The sequence below is a fragment of the Orbicella franksi genome, chromosome 7 (assembly GCF_964199315.1).
Source record: "Orbicella franksi chromosome 7, jaOrbFran1.1, whole genome shotgun sequence".
NCBI lineage: Eukaryota > Metazoa > Cnidaria > Anthozoa > Scleractinia > Merulinidae > Orbicella > Orbicella franksi.
This window is the reverse complement of record NC_138151.1, coordinates 29,402,114-29,421,524: the sequence shown is the minus strand read 5'-3', so window position 1 is coordinate 29,421,524 and position 19,411 is coordinate 29,402,114. Positions and strand designations below refer to the sequence as shown.

Genomic DNA, 19,411 nt, shown 5'->3' with positions numbered 1-19,411 from the left:
GCGATTAAGTCTCCTTAATTTGTGTGAGTGCGTGCAAGGCGAAACAGGGTTAAAAGTTTCGTTAACAGGAAAGAAAAATGCATAATAAATCTTGCATTAGACATCACAGCGTGTAGTATCATTGTACATTTTTACTCATAGTTCTCATTTTGACTCACCCTAAGCAGAGTAGGGCTTGTCAAATTACTACAGGACTCATAAAAATTTACAGCAATACCTCTTTCAAGCGTTCCTGTTAATTTTGCTTACAGGGCAGTTGTTTTAATTCATGTCTGTGGAATTTAAAATAGAAGCTGATGAGCAGCACTTTCATGTGACACAGCCTACTGTACATAATTTTTTTTACAAAATTTCTCAAATGGGATCTTGGCATTCTTTTGTTGGTTCATGTAAATGTTCATTATTTCTGTCCATTGGCTAGCCTGATTGCAGCATCCTGAAGATCCAACAGAGTCTGCGGTAAATCCAGTTCAGGAGAGCTCGGCCTCTCATAAGGGTGAGCCCCTGCAGTTCTTCTGGCTGGACAATTCCTTATTGGTCCACCCCCAGCATATCTTTTGTCCTGTGCATTGCCACTATTTTCATTCAACTCATACTGTTGAAGGAGTTCCTGGTATTTGAGGTCTTCAGGTTGGTCTCCTGTGTTTGAACTAGGAGACTCTGCCCCAGATGTTTCTGGTGACCCCCCTGACATTGCTGGAGATTCAATACTATCCAGGGGGGAGTCAGCCACTGGCATTTCCATGCTCTCTTCACCCTCTTGTTCATTGAGCAACTGTGATAAATGTAGACTTTCAAAGCGCACAGTTTGTAGTCGACAAATGCCATCGTCACACTCTTTGTACCTTAAATAAATGCAAACAAGAATGCAACTGAAAGAACACTACATATAGCTATACTGCCATAACTTTGAAATTACAATAAAATCACACATATTAGCAACTTTTTTACAATGTGAAACCATAGTTCATGACCATTCAAATGAAAGCTATTGAGCAGCACATTCATGTGGCAATGTTTATTACACTGTACCAGGTGGTTCAAACCCTGGATTAATACCTAATGTCTGAACACTGAAATGGAAGCTACACTACATCGAGCAGAGATCTTGCTTGCAGAATAAGTCACCTTCATAGGGAATTGTGTATTATGCTGAACAAGGTGGTCTGAACTTTTAAATTGAGAGACAAAACCATAGTGTGTGACCATTCAAAAAGCTATCAACCAGTACTTTTGTATGATCTTATCATGGCACCTGTTTTCAATATTTTTAAGCAATGCTCAGTGAACTAACCTAAACCTGGGGTGACCAGCTGGCCAGCTGAAACTGTGCTTTTTCTTCAGATGGTTTGTAAGCCCTGAACCTCTTGTATACCGCTGTCCACAGACATGGCACTCGTATCGGTTCACATCAATGCCCTGGAAAAACAGCAAGAGTTTACACATCAAAAATTTAAAAAAAAAAACTGACTATAGATTACTGGCTAGTATCATTGGACTGCAAGGTTTTTAAACCACCATACATGTAACATATTGAGTGCATAAGGGATGGAGAGTAGTCCTTCAAACAATACAGCTGTTTCGAGAAAGGTTGTCAGAATAAAGTGTAAAAGTGCACACAACAACCCCGAAAGTTAGACCGCGCTGAATACTTATTCAGATATAAAAGCATGACAAACATTTCTTAGGTTTTCTTTTTCTTCAGACTTTGTGAACCAAGGTGTTTTTTGCTTTTTCTTTTCTTTTCTAAGATTTTTTAAACTTTACATGTTAATATTTCACATGCAAAAATACAAATTTATAAATTTCCTCCAGACTGATACACAAAATTCAAATGAATACCCAAACTACCATTCAGTCTTGTTGTGTAGGCTTGACACTTCCATGCGACAACCTTTCTCCTAACCCGCTGAACACATATCTCAAAATTTTAGGGGGTGGCCGCTCAATAGCTGGCTTCTTAATAGGGGTGCAAGTGATATATCAAACATGAAAGACCGTGTTTGACTACATGTACATCTCAAACTTCGAGAAGAAAGTTGAAATACCGTGCATGGTGGAGTATTTTTGACAAACTTCAAGGTGTTTGGAAATATGGTCAAACACTGTCTTGAGTGTTTGATATATCCTCTCAATCAAAACTAAAACTTAAGAGAAAACAGAGAAATAAAATTGTAAAAATCTACGCTAATTAAATTCAGATATCCAAACACCATTGCAATTATGGTTTCCTTTGTTGAAACTTGATGAATTATGAGAACTGTAATTCCTAACCTGGTGATCAACTTTCTGATGTCTTTTCACTGTTTGCATGGCTCGGGCAGAGAAGTTACATCCCTCCACATCACAGTGATATGCTAAAACTGCATTGTGGAATTCACGATGCCGTCTTAGGTCTGACTGCATTTTACAGCTAAAAAGAGAAACACTAGATTCAGAAAACAATCAGTGAAATATTTCAGCCAAAGAAGTAATTTCTTGAAAAACATTGACTTGACTGAATACTGTCAGCAGTTTCAGGCTGTTTAAGGATACTCACGTATAACTGCACACATCACATTTAAAAGGTCTTTCTGCTGAATGCCTGAATTTGATGTGTTGTTTTAAAGCAGAAGCATTTGGGCAGGTCATGTCACAAAACTGGCATTTCACATTATTTACTGCAATGAAAACAGAAATTGTCCACAAATTTGAGTTTCAAGATCAAAAGTCAGGTTACTTCAACACAGATCTTCGTAGATCCTTGTGGAATTTTGATAAAGATTGTCAAAAATTTGTAGCAGGATCCTCATGCAGATTCGGTAGGATCTTTTTCTTTGGGGAGCAGGGATGCCACAGTGGTGAGAGCGCTTTCCTCCCACCAATGTGGCCCGGGTTTGATTCCTGCCCGGTGCTATAATTATGTGGGTTGAGTTTGTTGTTGGTTCTCGCCTTGCTCTGAGGGTTTTTCTCTGGGTTCTCCAGTTTTCCTCCCTCCACAAAATAAACATCTTCAAATTCCAATTCCACCAGGATAGAAGACCCACATGAGAACCAGCTAAGGCTGATGAAGCTTCCTCTCTAATATTGTAATTTATTTATACAAACATCCTTGAAAGATTTCCCGAGGCAATTGATAACAACACATTTGTCAAAGCCATCATACTATACATATACAATACTACCATTTGTAACATACCATGGTGTCGCATGTGATCTCGCAAGATACGCTCCGACCCACAGTGCTTCAAACAATGTGAACACTGAAAGCTTTCATCTACAATAAAGTAAATAGCAAAGATGCCATTAAAATCAAGAGAATGCATGAAATGAAAAACTTTGATGAAAAACCACTTACACCCAGAAGAATTCTGTCGCACCACATGGTCTACAAACTTTGCCTTGTTTGCAAACATACCACCGCAAGTCATACAGGCAAAAATTTTCTCTCTTGTATGACTTCGGCAATGCTCCTTCAGCTTGTAGTGATTTACAGTTGTAAAATTACATCCTAAAAGAAATAAAAGCAGTTAAAAAAATAACATTGATGTTTTGCACAAAGATTTGGATGCTTACTGCAAATCATTGTCATGTCGTGTCCATTTTCTATGCCATGGTAAAGAAAATATATTTTATTTATGGGAAAGATTCTTGTTAGAATTTCAGCTATTTAATAAATCAGGATTCTCAAACTCAGTGATAATTTGCTATGTTCAAGCAAACAAAATCACAAATGTGACAGTGCAGTGTTTGGGAATGAGGCATGGATTTTTATATCCAGTTAGTTTTAGTTTCGATTGAGAAGATGTCTAGCAAATGACTGAGACAGTTTGAATTGAAGGGAGAAGTCCCAGGGTCTTGTTCCACAAGTCTTGTCCCTCAAAACCCAGCATGTGAATTGTCTGTGGGACAAGTCTTGCATTCAAATGAAAATAAGCCAATCACAGATCAGTGTTTATTTTTTTCTTATAGATGAAATTAGATCTTGATTTTCCCACCAGTGGAGGAAAAAAAACAGTTTTGCAGTCATTCACATGTGTGTTGAAGACCTTGACAGAATTCTTGACCCTAGTTTGCTTCTTCGTCAGTCATATCCAGATACATAAAAAAACATAATCAAAATCAGAACTACAGTGTAACATGCACTGAATAACTTAGATAAACAACATATGTTTAGGTGTATTTATTTCATTATTATTCTTGGTTTTATGATAAATTATTTCAGTTTTGCTTTTTGTACTTCGCAGAGTGAAAAAAAATTACAGCTTGGGCACCTGTGCTTGTGCCCTAGGATTTTGCTATGTTCCTACAGAATAGGTCCCCTTGTGTAAACAGAACAAAGGTCCCTTCAACCAGTCCCCTCGTGAAAACTCTTCAAGGGAATTGCTCCAGAGTCCCTTGGTGTGAAACGACCTTTAAGACCGAGGATTTTAATTTACTGTTATTTTAATTTACATGTACACTGTACCTTCCCACTGGCAGGTTACAGAGTATTTCTTCTTTCCATTTTCTCCTGTTTCCTTCAAAGTCTTATCCACGGCCCATGCATGACTGTCTACGTGTCTGTAATAGAGCGTTGGACAGTTAAACTCCACGCTGCATTCTCTCCACTCGCAAAGAAACGGTTCGGGAATATCCGGCAGCAAATTTCGGCTCTGGTTGTCCAAAGTACAAGGTGCCAGTTTCATTTCTTGTTGCTTTTTGTAGCCTTCAAGCTTTATCCTGGCGTGAAAAGCGTGGAAGAAAACATGGCGAATCAAATCGCCGGCATCAATGGGTGAATCCCAACCACAATCTCGCCAATAGCACGAAAAATTATCCGGGATGGTGTCGTCGGAAAATCCTCGTCGATATCCTGGCAAAATTCCCCTTAAATGCCCCTCAAAATGCTCTCTGAAGTCGTGAAAGTCTGACAAACGAAACTTTTCTTCACATGAGCCCCATTCACATTCAAGAATATCCATTGCCATTCCTAAATAGCTGAAAATAAGCAATTAAACCCGCAAAGCGTCAGAGAAAAGAAAACCCGCCATCTTCTACCGCCATCTTATTTGTGAGCCCAACATGAATTTGGTCAGCGGTGTAGCTATGTAGCCAGGCCTCACCCTGACTTTGTTGATTGTGTCTGAGAGGAAGAGATATCTCAACATGTCGTTCGGTGCAGAGTGCTTTCTTCGCTCTGATCTACAGGGGTTTAAGGGACGAATCAAACAAACGTATCCTGAACTATATGAGCTAGTGTCAAGTATAGTGTGCTACTGGAGACAGCAAGTTTGGATTTGTAGACAGAAATACAGTCGACTCCCGATAACTCGAACCTTCAAGGGAAGTAGTAAAAGGTTCGAGTTATCGAGGGTAAAATTATATAGAAAATGGCCTGCAGGGAATGAAATTACTTCGAGTTAGCCGGGGGTTCGAGTTATCGGTGGTCAACTGTAATGTCACATGCTCATTTTTGCTAATTTACCTATTTGGTCGAGGGTAGGGGCTTTGTGGGTGGGGGAGGAGTCATAATGAAGTTGAGAGATGACAAAACATTGATTATCCCAGTACTCTAAAAATCGCATATATATCCAATTAATTAATATGTTAACTGGCAACACAGACCTTGTGGCCAACTAGTGGCAAAGTTACTTGTAAAAATCTGATTGGTTACAGAGAAAAACCACCATCAAAAGACTCTAGATCATGTGTACGAAAAGTATCCACGCTCAAGTGTCGATCGATGGTTTCAATCGACATCTCAATAAACATCCCGAATGATACTTGGAAGGCACTCGATTGACACTTGATCAACAGTTGATGGATAGTTGGCTGAATGTTGACCTACTCATATGCATCGATTGAAAATTAGTCGACTTTCGACCAACTGTTGACCGAGATGTCAATGGAGTGTTGCTGGAGTGTCAACTGAGGTGTTGATCGAGTATCCATCAACGGTCAATTGAGGGTATAGATCGAGGGTATCCATTGACACTTGACTGTGGATGCCTTTAGTACACATGATCCAAGACTGTTAAACCAGCGGCAGGTTTTTTTTTCTACATTATGATTGAAAAGGATGTATAATTATGTATGTATATTTTGGTGGTCGATGCTTTCGAGAATCAAGAATCGAGTTTCGAGGCTCAAGTTTCGAATTTCAAGACGCTCAAAGAATTTTTTGAGAAAACAATTTATACCTCGGATTCGTAACAGTAGAAATAAACAATACCGCAAATCGTGCGGCTTTCTTTATTCGTGCAAGAGTACATGTATTTCATACTAACATCCAAATCGTTAGTCTGGAGTTGAAGTCTTGAATCGCAATTATATAGCATTCGTTGCATAGAAAAAAACAACACGAGTACGAATCATACTGGGGAGAAATTTTGATCTCAATACCGAGAATCATTATTTTGTGCAGAAGTGTACATGTATATTTGTAAAAATATTATAATTGTAGGCGCAGATTTGTTTATTTGCTTAACTTGTTGAATGAAGGTGGCAAGATTTTGTTGTTACTGAAATTGACACTAAAGGGAAACTTGTAGAGCTAAAAAACGGCATAATTTCTTCTGCAAAGGACAATGAAGGCAATGGAAAGCATAAAGAGTGCATGAGAAGTCAGGAATGTTCAGGGGAAAAGAGTACACTTGTGGAAAGGGAAATGCCTTTTCTAACACAGGTATGGCTGTATCAATACACATTTTAATTTTTGGCTGATGACTGTAAATTTACCATTTAAAAGGCCTTTTTCATCATCCACACAATTTTTATGTTTACAAGGGGTACACTATAATTTTTGCATGCATGTATACAAATATTCTGTTCAACAACAAAATTATGTCTTCAGAAAATGATTGATTAGCCTGCCTTGGATATATTCATGTTTCTCAGAGAGAAGCTAAAAGATGTTGATCTAAATATAATCATGAATTCTTTGCATGATAAGTGAAATAATCTTGTTTGGCAAATCCTTTGGCCTATGTAGGTGGTACAACATTGTCACTTACTCTGTAGTCCACCTAAATTGATATAAATTTAGCGTAACAGAAAAACAAAATAAACAACAATGACTCTAAAATATGTAGGTTGAAATTTGGGCCTTTAAACTCTTAGAGATTAATTGACTTTTTGCAGGCGGTAAATATTAACGACATACATGTATTTTCTTTGTAAATTTTTAGATTTCAGAATCATTTGAGAAGCTACAAAGTAATGCTTTGAAAGACTTGGACAGAAGTCTTGGAAATGCAAAGTTAAAAGAACTGAGGGAGTTGGGTTTGTTTGTTGAAAGCAACAGAAACAGTGACAAAAAGATCTACGTTGGTAAGAATATTAATGACAACCAATTTACCTATAAGAAAGGTCCCTGCAGTGTTACTCGGGGTGTTACTGCAGTAAGTTATTCTGACATATTTTTTTTATTGGTGTCAAATTACTCCTGAAAGATTAGCGACTTAGAAGCAATTTCCATATTTCATCTTGTGTTAGGCTCTAAGATGACAAAGGAGGAGCGCACATCCCTCCATAGAAATGTCAGGCTAGCTTTTCCTCATCTTCAGACTGAAACTATACAGAGTGAACAGGAGGTCAGTAAGCTACTCAAAGACCTATCAAAGTTAATAAACCATGCGTTCAATTCTTCTAACTGACACCATGTCTTTCTTCTAACAATAATAGTTTGCTTTTTTTAGGGGTGGTGAATGGCAAGTTCAAGACTTTGCAAGAAGGCAAGCCTAGTGCTCTTGGCTAGCACTTTTTTCCAAGCCAGAGACATGCTGACTTTTTAAATTGCAAGACTGAGACTTCACAGTGTTTTAATGTGATCAGATGTCATTTATAAACACAAACAAACAAATCTGTTCTTTGAGACTTCCTTAGCCTCACAATAAATTTAGACTCCTAGACAGCATCAACACTGTGAGATGCACATAGCCACTAAAAAAATGAGACTCCAAGACTTGTGAAATCCAAAAAGTTTGCCAGATCCATGGTTTTCTGAAGGACCATTCACCACCCCACTTTATGTCAAGTTGGTGCTGCATCACTGTACAAGAATGCAATCCTGCTTGTCGATATTAGTTTAAGCCCCAACATTGTTATATTTTCAAATTCTCCTTAGAACTGTTCTCGAAGCAGTTCTTCTCGACGTATCAACTAGGAGAATTTTCTTGACAAATGTGAAATGTCTAGACCTGTAGTTAGTGATCATTTCTTCATTATTCTCCTGACTTCTATTATTGATTGTGTTTCAAATGATATTGAGATGATAAATTCTGTTCTGATTGTGAAGGTGCCCAGATTGTAAAATTTATTTCTCATGATAACTGGCTCACTTAGGTTTCTTAAAGACAACATGTTGCAATGTTAACATGATTATTTTCAATTGTTTTTCTCCTTCTGTTTTTCAGGGAGACCCTCGTCTGATGTTTGCTGGGAATGATAAAGTATACTGGGAGTTCATTGACTTGCTCAATGACAGACACCAAATTGACCGGTAGATTATATTTGTATTTTGTTCACCCTTTTCAATCATAAGTTAGATTCTTTTTTTGTTTGTTTACAAGTCTGTTAATTTTCCTCCTATCCTCCCTCTCTACCTTTTTCCTTCCTTCCCCTTCTCTTCTTCTTTCCCCTCTGTTTCCCCCTTCACCCCTCCTTTTTTTCCAAGTCCCTCCTTCCCTTGGTCAGTCTTCCAGTCTTTCAGTTGGTTGGTGGATTGGTAGGTTCATGGGTCGGTGGGTTGGCCAGTCAGTCGCCAGGTGGGTTAGTCAGTTAGTCAGTCAGTTTAACCCTTTAGTTGTATAAGTTTACAAATCACATTTCTTCATTTGTTCACTTTTCCAAGGTTGCTGTGCTTTGCTCACTGGGAGAATAGAAGAATTCCTTCTACCCTCAATCTTGATGTCAGTTGTGCAGATAAACAGCAACGAACTAAGGTACTGTAAGAGTATTAGCATCAGTTGAGATACACTGTAATCCAGAAACTGCCGACAATTACCTTGCAAAGTTATGGTTAGAGCAACCTGAGAGATAATAATGTAAATGTTATTTTAAGGGGGCTCTGTCCTCCATTTACTTATATCCTGTATAGGAATGGGGTGGGGGGGGGGGGGGGTTCTTAATTTTTAGAGTAGTAGTAAGCAATCCCTCGATATCGAGTAGGATGTTGACTTGGTGATGTTCAGTTTATAATTTTCTAAGTGCCCCTAACCTGACAGCTAGTTCCTCTGTGCATCTGTAAGTAAGATTTTAGGTTTGTCAAATTCATGTGTATGAGGCTGACGATGACAACATCGATTTTGTGGAAATTGTATTTTCACCTTTCTTCTCGGTGTTTAGAAAGGTTATGAAACACACTGGCTTGTGCTTTATGCTTTATGTTTTCTTGCTTGTCACCCATTTAATGTTTCAGATCCACAGGTTGCTGTCAAAACACTTTGGTTCATTTCTTGAGAGTAAAACCTTTAATAAGCAAGGCAGCAAAGCAGCAAGTGGTGGAGGAAGCTACATCCAGATAAGAATGCGAGCCAGGGGACCGAAGCAAATGCGGCAAAACAACAATAAAGGTGATTCAAGGTATGCGCAATGATCTGTCTGTCTGTCAGTCGACAATCAGCCAGCCAGCCAGGCAGGCAGGCAGAGACTAACCCACATGCCTAACCGACATGTAAAGTTATTGTACAGTTACTCCTTCAACAATGCTGATGAAGTTGAGTGCACAGACTTACTTTTGTTGAATGGTTCTCTTTTCCAGACAGACAGAAACTGAGTACACAGGATTTGTATTATGTAAAAGAAATATGGTAAGAATTTGATGAATATTTGTTCAATATTATGGTATGGAGCCTGAGGTTTGTTTGGCAGCCAAGAGTTGTGTTGAAGTCACAGTCGCAGTTGTGTGGAAGTTGAGGCGTTCAGTGGAGGGTGTAGTTTGGGTGCTTTATCCATGCATATATTGGGGAGCAGGGATGGTGTAGTGGCGAGGGTGCTTGCCTCGCTCCAGTGTGGTGCAGGTTTGATTCCAGCCTTGCACCATATGTGGGTTGAGTTTGTTGTTGGATCTCGTCTTGCTCCAAGGGTTTTTCTCTGGATTCTCCGGTTTTCCTTCCTCCACAAAAACCAACATCTCCAAACTCCAATTGGACCAGGATAGATGACCTGCATGAAAACCAGCTAAGGCTGATGTGGCTTCCTCTCTAAATATTGTGATTTTTATACTCTACCTTGTTACTCAAACGTCTGATTGTTTTTTTTTTAAATTTTCTAGGAAACACTAGAAGCTATTCATCGTTTGTCCAGCTGTTTAAATGTGCAGCCATCAGCCTTCAGTTATGCTGGTATCAAGGACAAAAAAGCGATCACTAAACAGTACATGGTGGTTAAAGGAGTCACTCCAAAACAGTGAGTCAGTTAATTTTTACGTTGATATTAATCATTTTGGCAATCTGGGAGCCCACTCTCATTCATTGCGGCAGGAGCAAAGTCGACGAGCAAAGTCACTTCGTTCACTGACGGCTTTTCTTGTGCCACCAACGATGAGAGCCTGCTCTCAGGCTACCTTAATGGGAGCTTGGAATGGCGTACTGTAACCCGGCAAACCTCAGGTGTTCAACAAGAAGCAGTGTCGTAATTTTTTCAGTCTATTGTTGTTATTATCAATGGCAACTAAACATAACAATGCAAATGTAAGAAGTAACTGCAGAATACCATACAACCTTGTTTCCAGGGTCTCTCCTCTTCCCACCCCTTGGAGGGAGAGAAGAAGAGAGACTCTGGTAACGAAATTGAATACCATACCCACTGAAAAACCTGGATAAGCGGCTATGCAGTCGTTCTCGCTTCTCCGGGCTTTTGGAAAGAGGAATAGATACGTTGGCTTCTTAGCTACGCCACTGCTTGGCAACACGTCTACTTGTTTATGTAACTAAGCTAGCCGGATTTTTGGCTCCATGGATAGGCATGTAAAGATACGCGTTTATAATAATAATAAATAATAAAAATATTTATATGGCGCCAAATCCACTCATTGTCCACGGTGCTTCACATTAAAGATTCTTAAAAAGCTAAAAGAAGGGGGGGGGGGGTGGGGAAGGGGGAAAAGAGTAATAGGTGTAAACTTGGTTAAAATTCTACGATATTTAAAGGAGCTCAGTCATGGTTTGCGCATGTTGAAAGATTTAGCCTCAATTTTTCAAATTCGTCTTTTGTAATCCGTGTGAATCTTCTCCATCCTTAGCCATCCTCGTTCCTTCATGGTTTATCATTATCTCTTTGGTGTTTTTCTATCTTATTAAACTGTTATTTTCAGGTTTCCTACCATTTAAAGGTAATTTTGTATGTGGCCAAAATAACTCAAAATACCTTGACTGAGCCCCTTTAAACATATTTATCATCTAAAAATTAAAAGAGTTGAAAAGCATGTTTAAAAAGATATGTTTTTAAATGTCCTTTAAAACTGTCAGTTGAAGAACTAGATCTTAGTTCGAGTAGAATCGAGTTCCATAGTCTTGGCGCCGCTACAGCAAACGTTCTCTCGCCATAAGTCTTTAGTCTCGCTTTTGGGGTCGCCAGAAGGTGTTCAGAAGACGATCTTAGTGTCTGTTGAGAGGTGTGATAATTAAGTAAGTGACTGATGTAACAAGGCGCTGTTCCATTGAGAGCTTTGTGGACCAGTAAAATAATTTTATAAACTATATGGTAACGGACAGGTAGTTAGTGGAGCTTTTCTAGGATAAGGGTTATACGATCAAATTTCCTAGTACATGTAACAATTCGAGCTGCTGGATTTTGAACGGATGTAGATGCTGAGGAAGACCATATAGCAGTGAGTTGCAGTTATCTAATTTCAAAGTACTAAAGGCATGGACAACAATTATGTTGTCGGTGGTTCACACTTCTCTCTATTTTCATATTTTGTGAACAAGAAATATGTACGTGGCTACATTTTGCACTTAAGCTAATAATGATAAGTCAGTGACACAAACTTCCTTAAAAATGCATCCCTGAGAAAGGCCAGCCAAATCTCAGCAATCTTTCCCTCTACAATCCATAGGATTTGTGCTATTCAAGATCACCCCTCCCTAGAAGGTATACAATGTGGTAGCTACAGGAGGGGTGTGAGTAGACAGCTCCGGATGGGTGCGCTAAGTGGAAACCATTTTCAAGTTATCATAAGAAATATACAGTGTAATACTGACCAGAGGTTAGTGAAGAAATCGGATATCACACCAACTGTTTTGAAGCAGACATTTTACTTATTTTAACGCGTAAAAAAGGGTTTCTTTCCGTTTTTTGTAGCCACGGAGAGAATCTTCCCCAGTTGACGAAACTTGTTGAGGTGTGTAACTGTAGGTTAATGTTAAAAGGTTAATGTAGATCTCTCCATCAACAACGTAGATCCGCGAAGAAGATAGCCTACTAGAGAAAGCACCGCCGCGCACTCTTCAATAAGCGCCGCATCCCTGAACCACAACGCCTTACCTATTCCAAACGCTTTTGCTCTAAAGCGGCGCTTATTCAGAGGGCTTACGCTCCTATGAAGGTCAGTATTTGACGCCGACATGGAAAAAGAGTTACAGTGCCATTATAACGTGAATTTTGGCTGTTGTTCCTATGGTATTTGGTGGAGAAAAAGCTATGTTTTTTGTTCAAAAAGTTACTTATGTGCCTCATCAAAACACCAAGAAACTTCTAACAAAGGATTATTTCTTCTTACCTAAAACTTTTTTCATAAGTAATGTCCTATAAATCCCCTTGAGTATTTGCATGCAAGCAGTAATTAACATCATCGATTATAAAAAATCAGTTGAGACTTTTTTTAACTTCAATATCAGGACTCGATATCCTCCTTGACTTTGAACGGATTTTTGAATTACTTTGGACCCCAGAGGTTCGGTTTGGATGACAAAGAAGTGAACGCTTGTGACATTGGACATGCCATGCTACAAGGAGATATGGTAAGGCATCCATACTGCGTGAAGTCACAGAACGGTTTGAGCGCTACTTGAGTGTCGCGAGTAATTGGCGTTTGGGTTGGCTCTACATAAAACAGTTTTCAATCGAGTTTTGTGAAACCAAAATCAAAGTAATCACTCTAGCCATTCACAAAGTACACAGACAAATCCAGTGAACCAATCAAAACTGGAGGCAAATGCATGTAGCTGACGCAAAGCGCGGGAAAACGTGTGCGAGCGAAGCACGATTGGTTTTGGTTTTACTTCTCATTGAATCAAAAAAGTGGCGCGAGTTTTTAAGCAAATACTCCGTGTAGCGTAGTGATGCAAACAAAATACTTTTGGACACTTAAGTGAAAACCGCCCAGTCTGCGCTTAGAGATTGGTATAAAAAACTCGCATATATTAACTCGCCTAATCTTGTTATTTTCGTTTCGTCCTCAGGTTCGTGCAGTCAAGCTTCTTCTGACTCCATCAGAGCAAAACCCAGACAGTCCTGTCAACTCTGCTAAAAGGTAAGTCTTCTTCTATAAATTCTCCTTACCAAATGCCTTAGATTTCTTCTGATTTTAGTTTTGAGAATTTTGCAGTTCATCAAGACATATCAGCTGGTTTTTACTTCTCCTATGATCTCATCAGCTGTTGACTTTGCATGGGGATTTGAAATTCGTTTTACATGAGGTCTAGTTCATAGAGTCAGTCCTAATCGTACTCAAACTTTCTTTGGTTTATTGTGTATCGCTTATAAAACGTCACAAAGTGTCCAATCTTGTTAAGTTCGGCCATTGACATAAAGGTTTCCCGCTATGAAACGCAGAACTCGCGAGACAAGAACTGGAAAGACATTCCTCTTTCGCCTTAAATGATTAATCATTCCGCTGCTTTTTTTATTTGATTTGAATTGATTGAAATCTAAATCTTTATGTGTTGCCACAATTTTCTCCTTCCCCAGGTATTACTGCGAGACAGGCGACGTGCAAGGTACGCTGGGTAAAATGCCCTCTTATAAGGTCCGTGAAACACTGGTACTCAAAGCTCTTCACAGACATGGCACTGACATGGTTTGTAAATAGGGCCTTTACATATTTTTCGTACCATAGTCTTGCCAAATTAATTCATTAAAAGATTAGCAGCGCAGGTTTGGATACCTGATCTAAATGAGCATAGTTTTGGTCCTTTTATTCTTCCGATTTCTTAAGACCAGCTATGACTTTTGGGAAGACGCATTGAACTGCCAAGAATTACTGTGATTTCTCAAAATTTAAAAAATCGCCAGCCCGCAAAATTTCGTGCCGAATTTTATCCGAAGTTGGCGACTCTTACGAAAGCCTGTTTTGAATAGGACAAGGTTAACAACACAACTTTTTTCCTTGTACAGGATGGTTGCCGTAAAGCGTTGCTTAACATCCCATACTCCATGCGGCTGTTGTACATTCACAGTTACTGTAGCCTTGTCTGGAATCATATGGCATCCTACAGGATACGACGGTACGGTCGGACAGCGGCTGTTCAAGGAGACTTGATCGTAGATAAAACTGTTAATGCGCATGAGTTAAATATGAATACCGCTGACAGTCACGACAGTGATAGGAGTTTATGCGCAGATGAAACCTGTGGCGTCGGAAGGGACCACGTCAGGTGCGCATCGGATCATGACGAAGGAAAATATCTTCTCAAAGACGTGGTTTTGCCGCTACCTGGATACAGCGTCCAATACCCCGAAAATGAAGTAGGAGAAAAGTAAGTGCTTCGTGAATTTACATACACCCCTCAGACAATTGATTAAAAAACCTAATTAACAACTGTTCCACGACCGTACGTTGGATATATATCCAACGAGTGCGAACGTCCTCAAAATATGGAAAACTAATTGTAAAATAGAAAAGAAATAAAAACGCCCCCAAAAAATCACGCGTACGCTTACCATATTTGTAGAGTATGGTTTAATGGCTCATAAACCATGATGGCTAAACCAATGAAAACTCTCGAATTGCAATATACAATGATCCAGTTTTTAATAACTGCATGTAGCCATCGGTCGTACGAGCTTGACGATAAAAAAAAAAAAAAAAACACAGGTTTTAGTTGTGGTTCTACCACTGTGGTTTGATTTAGTGTTCGAGGCGCTTGAAGATTTCAATATTTGACTTTCAATTATTGCCTCCTATAATGTTTTCAGGTACAAGGAAAGGCTGGAAAGAGACGGGCTGACCGTAAAAAGCTTCAGGTTGGATTTCTACCCTTAAATATGTTCTTAGAGCTGCTGACACTTATAATGAATACTGTTCTAGCACGGTTATTGTAGTCGCTTTCTTTCTGTCGCTCTAATTGATACTTTCGACCATTCTGTTGCAGGCTTAGAGCTTTGGGAATGAACTTGCCTGGTGCTTATAGAAAACTTGTGGCATTCCCAGGGGATTTGACGTGGAAATGTGTGCAAGACGAACATGCGTGCACTGGAAATTTCTCCGCTGGCGATTCTGCAGCGAGCACGGGCTCAAATCCAAAAAATGATGTCGTAAAAAGACCGAGACTCGGCGAGAACGAAACAATATGCACCGACGCGACAGAACACACCGAGTTACCTCGAAGCCTTGACAACTTCTGCAACAACATCGAAATTTCGTTTAGTTTGGAACCTTCGTGTTACGCCACGTCATGCATTAGAGAACTCATGAAAAACTGAAATACAGGCCAAAACAAGATAATATCATCATAAATAGTAATGGAGTAAAGAAAAATTAAATTTCTTTCACTGCATTGATTTTTTTTACTCTAGTTTTAATGTTATTGTTGCCGTATGGTTAATTTTTGCAGCTCCTAAATCGCCAGAAAGTTCGATTCCGTCGAGGCGATAGTTCAAAAAGCCAACGAAATTTCTTTTTTCGAACAAGGGCCAAAAAGGCACCCCTTTCGTGCGAATAGTCCCGGTACACCCCTCTATAAAATGTACCCTACATTTTGGTCGTATTTTGGTTCATCTAGAGCTGCTTCCCAGGTTGACAATAGTAACGCACAAGTTCCTCGCTTCGGTAGCTTGCCTCGGGTCATTTCGTTTTGACGGTATACCAATCCAGTGAACACAATCGACGCGAATAAAAAGTACCCGCAAGGTCAGGTTGTCTTTCCCTGTCCCTTCACCATCCACGTATTAACAAACATTTGTCAGATTAGTTATGGCTTGCTAAGTGCTTGAGTAAACTTTGTTGTATCACGCTTCCTATTTTAGAAGAACTGTGGGCTAAGCTGACCCTAAGCTCGTGATCAAGCTTGTTTCAGTCGTCTCTAAGGCACACGTCACTACCGGATGTCACGTAACATGAACAAATATGGTGATAAAAAGAAACGTTACTTGATAGGGAAGCCAATTTCGCAAAGCAACCTTTCTTTCGCATTAAAATCACGTTACTCTCGATTTCCCCTGCGAAGAATTGTGAACGATGACCTAATTACTTAGAGGAATTATTTATTCAGCAACCCCAGGCCAAACGGCCGCTTGAAGGCATTGTATTGTCTATTTGATCGCAAACACGGCTCTTTGGAATAATTCGCTTGAATAGATTCATGTTTGTCACAGATTCAACTCCATTTCTGAGAGATCAATCTCTTGTTTCTCCTTACGTTGTTAACACATTGATATTCAGACATATGCTGAGTTTTCAGATAATCATCAGCAAGGGCCAGTGTAGTTTACCATCAAATTCTCAGAACTAACATAAATGTTTCATCGACGAGAAAACTGAACATGTATGTTTTAAAGTGAACGAGGGGTGGATTAATTGAAGACGTCTTTTCTAAATATAGAGAGCACTGAAGCAAAAATCGTATAAATTAACACAAGCTTATGATTAGGTCCCCATTTTATACCTGGTCTTTATTTGGTCTCAGTTTGATTGACAGTCCACGTGTTCATAAACAAATCTCGGACCGAATTTTTCGACTTTTTTGGCGTAATGTTCAGTCAAGTGGAACCTACACCCAAAACAAACACAACCGGAAGTGATTCACCCTTATCGCGTCCGTCACTTGACTAGCATGAGGAAAGGTGTTGCCATGTTTTTGGAACCCTTAAATATTCGCGGGCGAGCAAATTTTTCAGTTAGAAATCAGAGCAAACGCAACACAGAAAGATGGCTTACCAATCTCTGTTTGTTAATTTTCTCGTTCAATGTGGACTTCTTGGGTTCTGCTTCCCCACGGCGGACAGTTACATCATTCCGTGCCAACCGCGTGACGGATCGAGCGGTAGCGTTACCTCAGTTATTCTGAGCGTTAAACGCTTCCAGAACATCTCCGTCAATTTCCGTCGGAGCAAACCTCGTCTGTTGTCAGCTGTGCATCACACAATACCAAATGACGGGAAAATACATTTCTTTGACTACAAGCTCAAGGCAAAGTTTCGTGGAAGGGATTTATGCGTCTCAACAGAGAAAGAAACGGTCGTAAACGAAAAAGGATCCGGGGAAACTAGACAATATTCATGTGAACGCGTTTGCCTGGGCCTTGGAGACCGCGTGAATCTGGTCACCAACTCTTCCTCTGGTGGTCGTTTGTGGCCTGGGCGCGGATGTTGCGTGTGGAGACGGGATACTTTTTTGCAGCTGAGCCTAATGACCGCGGGCCCTCGCTGCCTTAAATGCCAGGGTAGGATGTGCCTACAAGATCGCGTGACAACCACGCAGTGTCCCCCCGGAGATAGATGCTTTGCCATTACGTTGAACAAAGAGGGCGGCTCGGCAGGAACAAACTCAAGGTGAGTAGAGTCTTGCTCTAGCGTTGACTAAACCTGTACTCAAATTATGGTAAGGCGCTATCACACGGGACGCACGGGGCGGGGTGGAAGCGGGAGAGAAGGTCCTTGTTTTTTGTAACGGGGATTTCTTTGTTCCTGATCTCAAAGCTCAAAATCATTCCCCACACTGATAACATGAACCTTTCCCCCCTCTGTTTCTTACAGATAAATTGGATTTGTTTTACAGCACAACATGTGTGCATGGCAATCTTTGGTACCCATGGTGTATTTCGAGTGTCAAAAACTGGGAGAATAAAGTAACCGCCAGCCAGTCACGAAAGTTTTAAAAATGTTCCCTTTCAATTCGTTAAAAACCCGCGGGAGACCCTTTAATATCAATCAAGTACTGGTTTGCTAAGGAACATGAAATTCCGGAAACTATTTCATGTCTTCCATACCAGTCAATTTAGCTGAGAAGTGTAATTGAGTAGAATCACACGACCTTTTGAAATGGCAGTTGCCTTTTACGAGCCTTGGCTCCCCTCCTTCTCAATTTCCCACCCAACTGCCCCCAGAGCTTTCCGACTTACTTTATCCCATTAATACTTACAGGGTCTTTTTCATTAATTTGTTTAGCATTCTGCCAATCATGCTTGGTTGCTCCAGTGACGATGGACTGCGTGGTTACTCATGCCACGACGGATGTCGGCGAGAGGTAGAAATCGTGGGGTCTGGGAAGAGACGAGTCTGCGTCCGATGTTGCACTGGGCACGAGTGTAACAAGGTGGGAGGAGCCAAAGACAATGAGACTGAAACCGCTGTCATAGGAAAAGGCGCTCACGATACAAAACTATCAGAAAAATTAGAAACTAATGGATTTTCTAGAGTTACAAGTGATAAGCAGTTGTTAGTGATCTCGTTATTATCAACCCTTTGGTTGTTTAGAAGTAGAGAGAACTTACAATCATAGCTTTTATAACGAAATTTCGCCCATTAGGATTTCACATCTACAACCAATTTCTAAACCCAAGATTGAGTTTGTAGAAAGCACAATCCTAGTCAATGTTGAAAATATTTTGATTCTGAAAATTAATTAATTTGTTACATACATTTCTGGGTCGGCAGCGGCAACGATTGGTAAATTATGTTAAGTCTCGCTCAGAATCTAGCCTGAAATTTAGACTCAAAAGCTACGCCTGTAATACTTTTCCATCGAGAGTCCATCTGACGAGAGCACTTAAGATACCTCGTTTCCCTTTCTATTTTCTATGTCATTTTCAACTTCTCACCCAAATCCAGAGGACTTCTCAAATAAAAGTCTTGTGGACCTCGGTAAAAATTGCAAAAGACTAAAATCGAAGCTAAAAAGAAAAAGAGCTGAGAAGGAGACCGAGGGAGGAATGATGATCTCCTCCGATACCGCTAGCTCACGGTTCAATCACGATTTCAAGAAATCAGTCAGCGGCTGTAAACAAACAATAACGGGTTATTTATTAATTTACCACACATGAGTGTAAATCTTTTTATCTTTCGATCCGGTACACAATACGCTGACTCAGCACTCGAAGACATGTAAATAAAATCACTTATTATAAGATTATTGCATTTCTTTGGCTCAAGCTGAGTTCCACGGACTCTTTAACTATCTTATTGTGTGACTAGCTGCTCTTGAAACTTACACCACTTTTTTTATTTCTATATTGTGGATTATGTCTAACATCTGTTTGAAGGTTTGTTATCGTTCAACCTTCAGAAGACA

General features: G+C 39.8%; 3 protein-coding genes across 4 annotated transcripts in view; 2 read left to right on the top strand and 1 right to left on the bottom strand.

Moving 5' to 3' along the window:
- The window catches only part of LOC145491866 (histone H4 transcription factor-like), a 5,598-nt gene extending 649 nt beyond the window's left edge, over positions 1–4,949 (bottom strand). The window contains exons 1-7 of one of the 2 annotated variants that reach the window (XM_081471151.1): positions 4,448–4,949; positions 3,338–3,490; positions 3,179–3,256; positions 2,540–2,660; positions 2,275–2,413; positions 1,295–1,419; positions 1–845 (exon numbers count right to left, since the gene is read on the bottom strand). The exon at positions 1–845 is cut by the window's left edge and continues 649 nt beyond it. In XM_081471151.1, the coding sequence (XP_081327277.1) occupies positions 401–845; positions 1,295–1,419; positions 2,275–2,413; positions 2,540–2,660; positions 3,179–3,256; positions 3,338–3,490; positions 4,448–4,949 (1,563 nt within the window). In that variant the 3' untranslated portion in view covers positions 1–400. Of the gene's footprint in view, positions 846–1,294; positions 1,420–2,274; positions 2,414–2,539; positions 2,661–3,178; positions 3,491–4,447 lie in introns of both variants that reach the window. The other variant, XM_081471150.1, reaches the window with a different exon arrangement.
- Positions 4,950–5,090: 141 nt separating this feature from the next.
- On the top strand, positions 5,091–15,620 carry LOC145491865 (pseudouridylate synthase PUS7L-like). Its single transcript, XM_081471149.1, has 17 exons — positions 5,091–5,195; positions 6,463–6,646; positions 7,149–7,290; positions 7,456–7,553; positions 8,376–8,461; positions 8,813–8,903; positions 9,380–9,543; positions 9,722–9,770; positions 10,235–10,368; positions 12,020–12,169; positions 12,265–12,304; positions 12,801–12,923; positions 13,365–13,435; positions 13,873–13,981; positions 14,299–14,660; positions 15,100–15,147; positions 15,276–15,620. The coding sequence occupies exons 1-17, from the start codon at positions 5,128–5,130 to the stop codon at positions 15,604–15,606; spliced, it is 2,250 nt and encodes a 749-aa protein (XP_081327275.1). The 5' UTR covers positions 5,091–5,127; the 3' UTR covers positions 15,607–15,620.
- Positions 15,621–17,033: 1,413 nt separating this feature from the next.
- On the top strand, positions 17,034–19,206 carry LOC145491867 (uncharacterized). The gene is made up of 2 exons (XM_081471152.1): positions 17,034–17,673; positions 18,289–19,206. The coding sequence occupies exons 1-2, from the start codon at positions 17,051–17,053 to the stop codon at positions 18,620–18,622; spliced, it is 957 nt and encodes a 318-aa protein (XP_081327278.1). The 5' UTR covers positions 17,034–17,050; the 3' UTR covers positions 18,623–19,206.
- Positions 19,207–19,411: the final 205 nt, after the last annotated feature.

What these genes read in the sequence shown, in the direction of transcription:
- LOC145491865 (XM_081471149.1), top strand. Translation starts at nt 5,128, where the DNA reads ATGTCGTTCGGTGCAGAGTGCTTTCTTCGCTCTGATCTACAGGGGTTT. An exon ending in CAGTGTAATACTGACCAGAG is followed by an intron (nt 12,170 to 12,264) that starts GTTAGTGAAGAA and finishes CGTTTTTTGTAG; the next exon opens with CCACGGAGAGAATCTTCCCC. An exon ending in ACAGACATGGCACTGACATG is followed by an intron (nt 13,982 to 14,298) that starts GTTTGTAAATAG and finishes TTCCTTGTACAG; the next exon opens with GATGGTTGCCGTAAAGCGTT.
- LOC145491867 (XM_081471152.1), top strand. Translation starts at nt 17,051, where the DNA reads ATGGCTTACCAATCTCTGTTTGTTAATTTTCTCGTTCAATGTGGACTT. An exon ending in TCGGCAGGAACAAACTCAAG is followed by an intron (nt 17,674 to 18,288) that starts GTGAGTAGAGTC and finishes TAATTTGTTTAG; the next exon opens with CATTCTGCCAATCATGCTTG.